Raw genomic sequence first — 11,663 nt, 5'->3', positions numbered from 1 at the left:
TTGCGACCTTGCGGGGTAAAAGATACAGAGGTGGCACGCTGGGACTTGTAGTTTCTATAAAAACCGCACTGCATGCAGGGAGATGTAGTCCCTCCTCGTCCCCCTTCCTTTCGCAGCTGGGGACAATATCTTGCTCTTGGAGCGGGAGTTGCATCCCAACATTTTACTTCTGTTTTAGCTTTACTTTTTTTCCTTAACTTTATTCCTTCCATCAGTGGCAGACTCTTTAGTAACAATAAAAATAAAGCGCCCCTGCGCAAGGATGTGCAGCCAGCAAGTGACTGGCGGGAGGAGGAAGGAGGCGTTCCTGGGAACATTCCCCCGCCCGCGCCGTATTGCGCCTGTGCGCCAGTGGCGGGCGCCGAGGCTTCTGGGTAGGTGGCTCTGCCCCGCCCCTCGGTTGGAGGCCCTTTCGGGTGCTTCTGCAGCGCCGCTGGTCCAAGGATGGCTGCTCTGGTTGTAAACAAGGCTGGATCGGGACTAGACAGTGGCCGTCAGGGCAGCTGGGGCACGGCCGTGGTGAAGGTGAGGGGCCTTGCGTTCTCTGTTCTCCACCGTTGGCCTGCCCGGGGTTCATCCCCGGGATGGGGCTGCAGCGCCGCGGCCCGGGCTGCTTTGGGCGGGATGCGCGGCCTCTGGGCCCCTCTTGGCTGCACAAGCCAGGCCCTCCCCTCCGCGACTGGTCTTCTGTTCTTGCCAGTCCTCTGCCTGGCATCACCTAGGGGGCATTTGTGAAAAGAAGCTTATGGGCCTGTGAAGTGACCTGGGCTTTCTTCCCCCAGGTCTTCTGATTTTAATTAAAGTCAACAGGCATTAATTAGCTTATTTTTATTAAATCAAACCATTATTATCTCCAGGTATTATGTTAGCTTTTTAAATCGCTTGTGTCTACTTATGAGGTTGATGTTAATTCCCGTTTTACAGGTGAGGAAACAAAGGTTTAAGTTAACAGGGTGTGGCAGAGCCAGGGTTGACAGGCTCCAAAGTTTGCTTTTCACTATTGCATTACTTCCATGATCAGACATCAGTTACTGGGTGATTTCCCCCTTCCTCTCTTGGTCAACACTTTTTTAAAAAAGAAAATAATTTTATTGATTTCAGAGAGGAAGGGAGAGGAAGAGAGAGAGAAACATCAATGATGAGAGAGAATCTTTGATCGGCTGCCTCCTGCACATCCCCCCTACTGGAGATGGAGCCCGCAACCCGGGCATGTGCTCTTGACCTTTTAGTCCCCAGGCCGACGCTGCAGCCACTGAGCCAAAGCAGCTAGGGCCTGGGCAACACTTCAGAAGCATCCAACAGCAGCACGTTAACACTAGGGTCTATGAATTGCCCTATGCTTGAAGTTTGAAACTCTACCCTGTGTAAAAGCTCCAAGATGCCGTTACTAAAAAATCAACTGAAATAACGTGGAATTCATTTTTCCTGTCCACTATATATATGGAAAAATTTGGAAGGGAAAACTGATCATGGTGGTTTATAGAATCCCTTATTTATAACCTGAGATACTGGTAATTCTCATTACTGGCTACATCTTCGAATCACTGAGCATGTTTAAAAAAACACAAACTGATGCAGCCCCCCCCCAGTTCTGATTAAGTTGACATCAGTATGTTCTTTACATTCCCAGAAATGATTTTAATGTTCAACCATGTTTGAGAACCACTGGACCAGGTAATATCTGAAGTATTTTTTATTTATAATAGCCTTCTATGATTTTTCACCTAATGTTGGTTTTATATGACAACAAATGATACATTTCTGCTCACAACTGTATTCTCAGTATTGGTGGTTGTTGATTCATCTGACCTTTATATACTAGTATTGGTGAAGTTATTCTGAAAACACACAGCGTATCCAAGATGCAAAGGAGCCCTCTTATTATAAGGCATATTGTGTGGTTGAGATTTTATTTATTGAATTGTATTTTTTCTAAGTAGAGAATATCTGGATTATTTTGTGAATTAATGTGAATTAAGAAGTTGTATTAGGCATGAATATTATTGCTGTATCTACTTTGTTATTCTGTTTACCTTAAAATCTCAAAACTATACCAAAGCCTGATGGTACTCCAGTCTGTAATAGCACACAGTTTGATATATTAGAGGCTCACTTTATTCATTTTAATCTTTACATGTAATATGTGCCTAAGCTGTGCAATAGGACAGTCCTTTTTGGCAAGAGCCTCATGCTGTAATTTGTAAGAAATATGTTGGCATAAATTTATTTTTTAAATTGTCGTTTTCATAAATGAAAGCAAGGAGTGTTAATTGGAAGGTAAGAATTGAAGTATAATAATGCTAACATTATGTAAACTGACCTCTTGTTTAATGAACAAATTGACAGTGGCATGGCTTTTATCATTAGAGAAACAAAGATAAAAATCTAAAATTATATTATTTACATTCAGAAAAGAATCAGGAAAGTTTCTTTTGAAAGTGAGCCTCACCCTGGCCACTGTGGCTCAGTTGCTTGAGCATCGTCCCATGCACGGGAAGATTGCTGGTTGAAATCCCATGAAGGGCACCAAAAAAAAAAGAGAAAGTGAGCCTTCTTAGTCTTTTAAAAATATGGACTGGTTAATTAAAATTTTATTTATATGTAATAAGTACATGTAATGAAGTCCTCTTTGGCATATTTGTAAAGTTTATAAAATTAAAAGTTATTCTATTTAGGACTTAATTTATCTTATACTAGGGGCCCAGTGCACGAATTCGTGCACCTTGAAAGGAACTGTGTGCTGCGAGGCTGCAGTGGGCACAGGGGCGGGTCTCAGCCCATCCTCCGCGCCTCTGCCTGGCCCCTCCTGCTATGGCCAGCAGCCCCGCTCCTGCTGCTGCTGCTCCCCTGCTGAGGTGCAGAGTGATTGGGGCTGGTGACAGCAGTGGGTGTGAGTGGGGCCAGCACTGGTGCACGGGAGGAAAGAATTTTCAGTAACCACCAGAGGCTCACCCCAGTGACAGCAACTGGCGCCCCACCTTGGTCTGGCACCCCTGCTCACCTGCCCCACCATCCTGCCATGGCCAACACTCGCTATGTTCTGTGTGCACCTTCTGGTGGTCAGCACATGTCATAGCGACTAGTTGTTCGGTTGTTAGGTTTATCAACATTCGGTCTATTTACATATTAGGGTTTTATATATATAGATTGTTGGCCCAAATTCCTATTCATGAATACTGAAGAAAGAATTTCTTACTCTATTGTTTACTGAGTTGATGCAAAATAGTCTAATAACTCTATTTTTGTACCTGTGTTTAGTTTACTAATCAGTGTACTTCTAGTGCTTTTTGAAGAAACCTATAGTAGCAGCATAAGTTCTTTTAGCTTGTGTAATAATAAGGTCAGAAATATAAGATATACATGAACTAAGTTAAATTTTAATTTGGTTCTTTAGAGTTTATTATCATAAACAAGTAAAATGTATTGTGTCACATTAGTGAGATCATTTGTAAAAAAATGTTGCATTTATTTTATAATATCTAATTCTGTGGTGAATATCATTTCTGTATTTAATCGAATTTGATATTTAAGTGAAACCTTTTTCCTGCATTAAAAAAAAAAACAGGATAAATTGAAGTGTATATATGTATAATATATATAATTTATGTGCAGCTGTTTCCTAGCTCTTCCTCAGTAGACTGCATCGTTTTGCAGTATATGAATGTACCATAATTTTTTTCCAGTCTTGTATTGGTGTGTACTTTGTTTCTAATCTCTTGCTAATGCAAATGGTACTGTTAAGGATTAGCATGTAGATCTTCTTACACATGTGTGAAATATTTGTAGGATTAAATTCCTGAGGTGGAATTGTTGAGCTATTCTAACTTTTGATAGTCATTACCAAATTCCCTTCCAGAGAAGCTATATCAATCAATAAAACATTTCAAAGCAACCAGCAATGTATGAGAGATATGCTCCCTGACACTTGCACTAGTACAAAGTGTTATCAACCTCTTTGATCTAATCTGAAAAAAAAGTATACTGATATAGCTTTCATTGCATTTCAAAGTGTTTTGAGTGATGGTGAACATCTTTTTATATATTTAAAGAAAAGACAACATGTCTTAAGATTGTTTTCATTTCTTTTTTTGTGAGCAGTGTGTTACATTTAAACTCCTTTTGAAGCATACTGGGATGCAAGCCAATTATTAATTACCTGTTTATTTATAGTGAAAGATGCTTTCATATCAGGTAGTCAGTCCAAAATAATTTCAGAGTTAAGATTAAAATTTTAATGGATTAAGTCTGATTTCCACTCTGGGTTTCCTTTTTTTTGGGGGGGTTGGGGGTGGGGAGAGTTTCTATTTTTTTTTTTTTACCTCCTGTTATGTTTTTGTTGGGGATGGTGGTTGGCCACTTTGTTTTTACATTTTTATTTTGTTGGACTGTAGTTGAAATTTGGAATACCCTGTTCCCCTGAGAGCTTTTTTGGTGTAACAGGAAAGACAGGTTGGAAAGCCAATAAAGGTATTCCAGTGTTTTGGGTGTTAAGATAGACACTTATTCATGGTACATGGGGGCCCCAGGGACACTGTGGTCATTTCATTTGGACTGAGCTGTAGATAGTCCTGAGAGATACAGTGTTTAGGAATTTGTTGGTTTATTAATGTAAAAGAGGATCCACTAGAAAAGTGTTTATTTAGCTATTCCCTCAGCATTAGCAGAAAGAAAGTGGCAAAAACAATCTGGGAACTACAGATCAGATTGTAGCAGGTCATAGATGGCAGGCAGAGGAGTTTGTGGTACACTTAAACAGTTCAGAGTGGGTATATTTTTAAATTAACAAAAATTATGAAATACTTCAGATATACTAGTATTAAGAAATAAAAGTACCAAAAATCTTTCATTGATATAATTACAGTTTGTTGACTAATTATAAAACATAAACTCATGGACCTGGGAATCAGAATATGTCGATTCTTGTCACCTTCCTTTTGACTGACTACATGGCCTTGGACAAAACATGTACTTGTCATTGGAACTAGGTAGACAAAATATTCTCTAACCAAGGGGCATATTTATTCATTGAGAACAAGGAATTGAAATTTAAGTCAAAGGTGATTGCTTTCTTTCCTTTACATTATGTGATATAAGTGGGTACTAGATACTTCAAAATTACTTATAGTCTTAACATGTTCTTTATTAGAAAGGTAAATTGTCATCCTAGCGCATATTCCAAATTGTTTTGTCCAAATTAATGGTGATGTTTTGTAGGTTAGGGAATTGCAGAGGAGTTGTTTAATAACCCATGTTTGGGAGAATTATATATTGTTTCAGATATAAGGAATCAAGTCATAATTTTCAAAAGATAAAGATCATGTTAACTTACACCATTATCCTAGTCCCTTAACACAACATGTCAAGGAGATTTCGCTCTGATGTAATTTTGGTAGGGTCTGTCAGATGAGATGATAAAAGGTGATTTAAAGTTTTCCAACCTAGACAGTTTTTCCCCCCATGGAGGAATAAAGTAATCTAACAAGCGTTATTCAACATATTCGATCAGCTTTTAAAAATAAATATGTGTGCTTTTAAAATCACTTAAAGACCACATGTTCCCTTTTCAAATATCAGGTGCTGGAGTGTGGAGTTTGTGAAGATGTCTTTTCTTTGCAAGGAGACAAAGTTCCTCGCCTGCTGCTTTGTGGCCACACCGTCTGCCATGACTGTCTCACCCGCCTGCCTCTTCATGGAAGAGCAATCCGTTGTCCTTTTGATCGACAAGTAACAGATCTAGGTAGGAAAATATATGTGTACATATTTAAGATTTAAAATTGTTCATGGAATACAAACATCATAGGAAAATATTTCTTCCCAGTTGATTTTTAAAATTACATAATTAGAAGATAGATTCAGTTTCTGTAAGGCCAGTAGTAGTCTTGTAAGTATAAGTTACTCGATCTTAGGTACTAATTTTCTTTAATCTTATGAGATGTTTATATTCAATACTTATTTATATATGAAGAGCTTTTTAAGATGCCCGAGAACATAATCTATTCAAAGAAATAAGAAAATTCTTTTGCCTGAAGCCATTGATACAATAAAACAATCTTTCTATAATAAATAGGCCAATAATGAAAATACAGGTTAAGTAATTTGAGTGTCAGCATGTTTTTATTTACTGGTATCAAAACAGAAGTGTTTGTGGTTTGTGATAATTACTTGTTTTCTGTTTAAGTAAGTGTAAAGGTTTTGTTGATTTTTTTAGTTTCCTAAATCTTTTAAAACTTTGCTTTATATTTCAAAATTAGTTATTAACATGAGATACTAGATTTAGAAATGAAAACATTAACATTTTAACAGTTATTTTACAAACCCAAGTTCTGTAAATCTATTCTTTTTGATAACAGAATTTTCTTTCAAAGAAATAGTTTAAAGTTGTCATTTTTTCTTTAGGTCAGTAGCAATATTTGTTTTAAGGCTGATGTCAAATGGAACACGTTCAAAATAATTTACGAAAAAAAATTTTTTAGACTGGAAAACTTTAAAAAGCTGAAAAACATGATTTTAAATGTTTTCTTGTAGGGAAAGGATAGGTCTCTTAAGGTTTTGGTAATCTCTGATTTAAATAAATATGTAGTATGTCCACTTGCCAGAAAACTAATGTAGGACAGTGTTATCATTACTATAGATGACATTAATGCATATTAGCCGAGAAATAATTAGGGGGAAAAGAAAGATATCTGTATTTCAACATTCTTTGGTTTGGCTTTTTATTCTATAAAATATATATATATATCAATCATCTTTATAGAGAACTATAGAAGTGTGTATTTTAGAAAAAAAACGTTTCATAAATGGAGGGTGGACCCTTCTCCCTTTTGAAGGACACTATACCTTTTGTACATAAATACCACAGTGTGGGTTGTTACCACCCTCAGTGTTTAACTAAATCAGAAATTTGTGACAGACAATGGTTTAGTCATGTTCTAGGTTGAAGTTAAACATCATTGCTATCATATGGCATTAGAAAAACCAACAAACCAATAACTTTGCCTTGGATGTAGATTGTAATTACTGTAGCTTATAGATTAGATTTTTACTGTGATTTTAGTCTGTGAAATATGTGTTAGTGACCCTTGATATAGTTTGATGCCATTGTTTTTAAAAATCTATTTTTAGTTATACTAGAAGAATAATGTATATGTACATTGCAGATAATTTGAAAATTGTCAAAGTATAACAAAGAAAAAATAATTTGTGATTCCCTTTTCTAGAGAAGAAAATGACTGTTAATGTGAGAGAATCAGAATCAGATTTATTCTCTAGTCCAAGAAGAATATTAGTAGTTAATTGTGGTAGTTATGAGTACATTTCCATAATATTTCTGGTTCTTCTCTGCTGTCCCTGTGGATAAATTATACTTCCCTACTCTCTTAGAGTTAGGTATGGCTGTGTGATTCCCTTTTAACTAGTGAAATATGAATAGGATGAGTGTCAACTTCCAGATAGAAGCTGTTAAGAAGAGATTTATGATGGCTTGCAGTAAATCCTTCTTCCTGATACAGTGAGGTGGTCCAGGTGGTTAGAGGCTCAGTGGCCTATGTCCCTGATCATGGACAGTAGGGGAAAATCTTTCTTGTTTTCCCCATCCCCTGATATCTTGCATGAACAAAAAGTAAATCTTTGTTGGTTTAAACCATTGTGATTTTAGAGTTATTTTGACAGTTACAGAAATATTAGTGATATACTACTAGACAGTAGGTTGATACTGCTAGGAGTTTATTTAACTAGAGGCCTGGTGCAGGAATTCATGCATGGGTGGGGTCCAGCCAGCCTGTCCTGAGGGGGCTCATCGAGCTGGGCCAGCAGGAGGGAGGGGGTGCAGGCAGTTGGCTGGCTGGCCCCACCCCTGTCAGGGTGTTGGGGGCCGATCGGGGGCCAGGCCGGCCGGGCGGGAGGCCGCCGACCACGGCCCGGATCAGGCTGGTTGGCTGCTGCGCTATGCACCATAGCCACCGGTCATTCTGGTCGTTCCGGTCACTGGGCTTTTATTATATAGATGACAATATTTAGAAAATTGTCAGGATAATATTTTTAATTAAAGGACTTGCTTAGTATACTTCTTAATGCTTATATAAATAGACTAGATACAACTGAGCTTGAAGTAGAATAAGAGTGAAAAATGTAAACAATTAAGGAGAAAGCGTTGTTGGTTAGCAGGTTGAAGGAGAAATGCTGGATTGGCTGCATAAAGGTACTGGGGAAAGGAGGTCACAAAACTCAGAAGAGGCTATTTTGCCTAATTTGAAATTTTTTTGGAGGACCACAACAAGAAATGGTCTTTCCTTTACTTCCCCTTTTCCGTTTTCTTTTCCTTTTTAAAGAAAAGCTTGGCCAAGAGGAAGGGAGCCCTGCAGCCAGTAACCCCATTATCCTTTCATTTATGCATTCATTCAGTGAATATGGATTAGGTGACAGCAATGTGTCAGGTGGTATTTGTTGCATAGAAACTCACCATAACAAACATAACAGACATATTCCTTCTAACTGCTGAAGAATCTGGCTTTTATTTGTAGGTTTAGGAAGAGAGAGAATCAGAATGAGTGCGTTTGCATGCATGCATATATGCATACACATCTGGCCTTTTATGGTCAGTTTTGGGGAAAAGAAGCATTGTTTCTTATCCAGATATTCCTAGAGTCTTATCTACCTAAAAGGGATTGTTGTTTTGATGTATCTGCGTGAAAAGGAGTTTATATAGTCATTGACTTCTGTAGGGTTCTAGGTTAGATGAAGGGTGGGGGAAATATTATCTTTAGCTGTTCTAGTTCCAGTTTACTTAGAGATAGAGCTATTTTAGGTTGTGTATTTTTTGTACAGGGATTTTCAGACATGAGTCATAGCTTATTTGTGTTCATGAAATCAATTTAATTAGTTGTGACGAAGTTGTTTTAAAAAGAAATAAACCTAAAACAGTGTGTTGCACACTGAAAGAGTGAATACTGGTGTGTGAAACTTGTTTCAGTTATATATCTGACATATGATCCTGGGTTGCAATGTAAACTGTATTTCTTACCTTAGGTTGCTATAAAAATAATTCAAAGCACTTATTTTAGAATATATAGTAAAAGTCAGTGACAGAATAGGATTTATAAAGTTAAATGATAGAAAAATAATAAAACTTGAAAGTATGTTTCTATTTAGAATGCTGAGGAATTCTGTTTTTTAAAGAATATTAAGACAATTGTTCTATCATAAATAGGAAATGGGGGAAATTTGCATTTTTAAAATGTAGACGTTATTAATGGCTAAACTGTATGACTTAGAAATTACAGTTCAGGTATGAGATAAAGTGATTATGATTGCATTCTGTTAGATTTAGTTTTTATTTTTATATTTATTCTAGGAGATTCAGGTGTTTGGGGATTGAAAAAAAATTTTGCTTTATTGGAACTTTTGGAACGACTACAGAATGGACATATTGGTCAGTATGGTGCTGCAGAAGAAGCCATTGGGATATCTGGAGAGGTAGGTATTGATTGAATGGTGAAATATTTGTTATGAGCATGGATTTTTTCTTTTAATTTAAAATATTTGCCATGAAAAGCACAATATTACCTTACTTACTCCAGCAGGTAGGATCCCAGAAACAAAACTTTTTGTTGCATTACAGTTCTTAAAGCAACAAAAATCCCAACAGAACAAAAGTAACACTGAAACCTGAATTCTTTGATAATACTATACCCAAACTATGTCTTGTGTATAAGCTTATCTCCCTATACTAAATCCTTTCTATCCCAGAAAGTGAAAGAGTAAGATAATGGAAGAGTAAGATGTGCATTAAAGCAGAGGATACAAAAGTGAACTAGTGAACAGTAAAGTACAGAGAGAGAGAGAGAGAGAGAGAGAGAGAGAGAGAGAGAGAGAGAGAGAGAGACAGAAGAGAGGGGGGGAGGGGAGAGAGGGAAAAAGAAGAAAGAAAGAAAGAAAGGAAAAAAGAAAGAAAGAAAAAGAGAGAGAGAGAGAGAAAGAAAGAGAGAGGAACTCTATGAAGGAGGCTATTTAATATAGAAGCAAAATGCCTTAAAGATAGCACTAGCTCCTGAGGGAATTACTACTGTTAAATATCTTTATGAGAAGGTTAAATTACGTGTAGGTGTATCCTCTTTTTCCAGACAGGTAGATATCCCGAAATATTAGAAGTCCATGAACACAAATTAAAATACATTTTTAACACTTATGGAATTAATTGCCTGCATAGCTCATAGGCTGTTCTGGATATAAGAATGGTTGTAGTAAATAGCAGTTATTGATTTTGGTGATCAGCTTTAAAAGCATGTTTAACATCAAGGTAAAAGAAGTCGAAATGATTTTCACTTCACTTTTATTAAATCATGATTTCTTTAAAGTAAATCATTGAAATGAATTTCAAACTGAAGCATTGTTTTCTGAAATTTTTGCAGTTCTTTCACACATTCTAGATTTTATCTTTATTTCAAAAGACAGAGCAGTCGTTCTCAACCTTGACTGCACATTAGAATCACCTGGAAATCTTTTTGAAATCCTGATTTCTGGGCCTCATCCTCCGGAAATTCTGTTTCTTTGTTACTAATGTTGTGGCCCCACCCCATAACAAAGAAACAATTTCCAGAGGATGAGGCCCAGAAATCAGGATTTTAAAAAGATTCCCAGGTGATTCTAATGTGCAGCCAAGGTTGAGAACCACTGCATTAGAGTATTATCTGATGTTGACCTTGTAAATTACTTGTCAGATCTTGAAAACAGAAAACATGAATTTTTATTTTACATGTACATATTTCCCGTAATTGCAAACAAACCTTTGGTATATTTTCTAATTTTTATTTCTGGAAAAATTTTATACCAAATCTCTCCCTTTCTAATTATGGCCTTTTAATATTCAGCAAAAAATGGCAAAGCTTTCTTGGTGATCTGACATGTAAAATTTTCCAACTTGAAGCTTTTTAGTAATTAATGGAAATTAGAAATAATACTTAAAAGCTTAATACTTATGTGCTCGCTTCGGCAGCACATATACTAAAAGCTTAATACTTAACAGTATAGGTGTTAATTGTTTATTTGCTTAAATCAGTGGCTTTCAACTAGAATTGTGCATTGGACTTACCTGTGAAGCTTTAGAGAAAAGTACACAAACTCAGGCTTCATCTCTAACCTATTGAATTAAGTATTTCCCAGGTTGGATTCTTGGTAACATGGTTTTATTTTTTATTTTTATTATTATTTTTAAAAAATCTTTATTGTTGAAAATATTACATATGTCCCCTTTCCCCCCTCATTAGCCCCCTTTGGCACCATGGTTTTAAAAGCTTTATAGCTAATTCTGATGCACACCCATTGCTATCTAAATAGCATTGTGCTTCTCTTCTTTCTATTTATCATTATGACAGATAATAGTTAAAGCAGTGGGTATATATTTTTTGTTTGTTTGTTTGTTAATCCTTACCCGTGAATATTTTTCCATTGATTTAAAAAAATATATATATTTCTTTATTGATTTCAGAGAGGAAGGGAGAGGGAGAGAGATAGAAACATCAATGATGAGAGAGTATCATTAATCAGCTGCCTCCTGCACACCCCCTACTGGGGATCGAGCCCACAACTCGGGCATGTGCCCTTGGCCGGAATCAACCTGGGACCCCTCAGTCTGCAGGCCGACACTCTATCCGCTGAGCCAAACCGGC

At 36.8% G+C, this 11,663-nt stretch overlaps 1 protein-coding gene across 1 annotated transcript in view; it reads left to right on the top strand.

Annotated features, from left to right (window-relative positions):
• The first annotated feature begins 395 nt into the window (after window positions 1-395).
• TRIM23 (tripartite motif containing 23) overlaps window positions 396-11,663 on the top strand; it is a 32,678-nt gene continuing 21,410 nt past the window's right edge. The window contains exons 1-3 of the mRNA XM_070412060.1: window positions 396-525; window positions 5,575-5,737; window positions 9,350-9,471. Coding sequence (XP_070268161.1) covers window positions 445-525; window positions 5,575-5,737; window positions 9,350-9,471 — 366 coding nt within the window. The 5' untranslated portion in view covers window positions 396-444. The remainder of the gene's footprint in view (window positions 526-5,574; window positions 5,738-9,349; window positions 9,472-11,663) is intronic.

The sequence above is a fragment of the Myotis yumanensis genome, unplaced genomic scaffold (genome assembly GCF_028538775.1).
Source record: "Myotis yumanensis isolate MYYU_CA2020_CCGP unplaced genomic scaffold, mMyoYum1.0.hap1 SCAF_4, whole genome shotgun sequence".
NCBI lineage: Eukaryota > Metazoa > Chordata > Mammalia > Chiroptera > Vespertilionidae > Myotis > Myotis yumanensis.
This window is presented reverse-complemented; position numbering and strand designations above follow the sequence as displayed.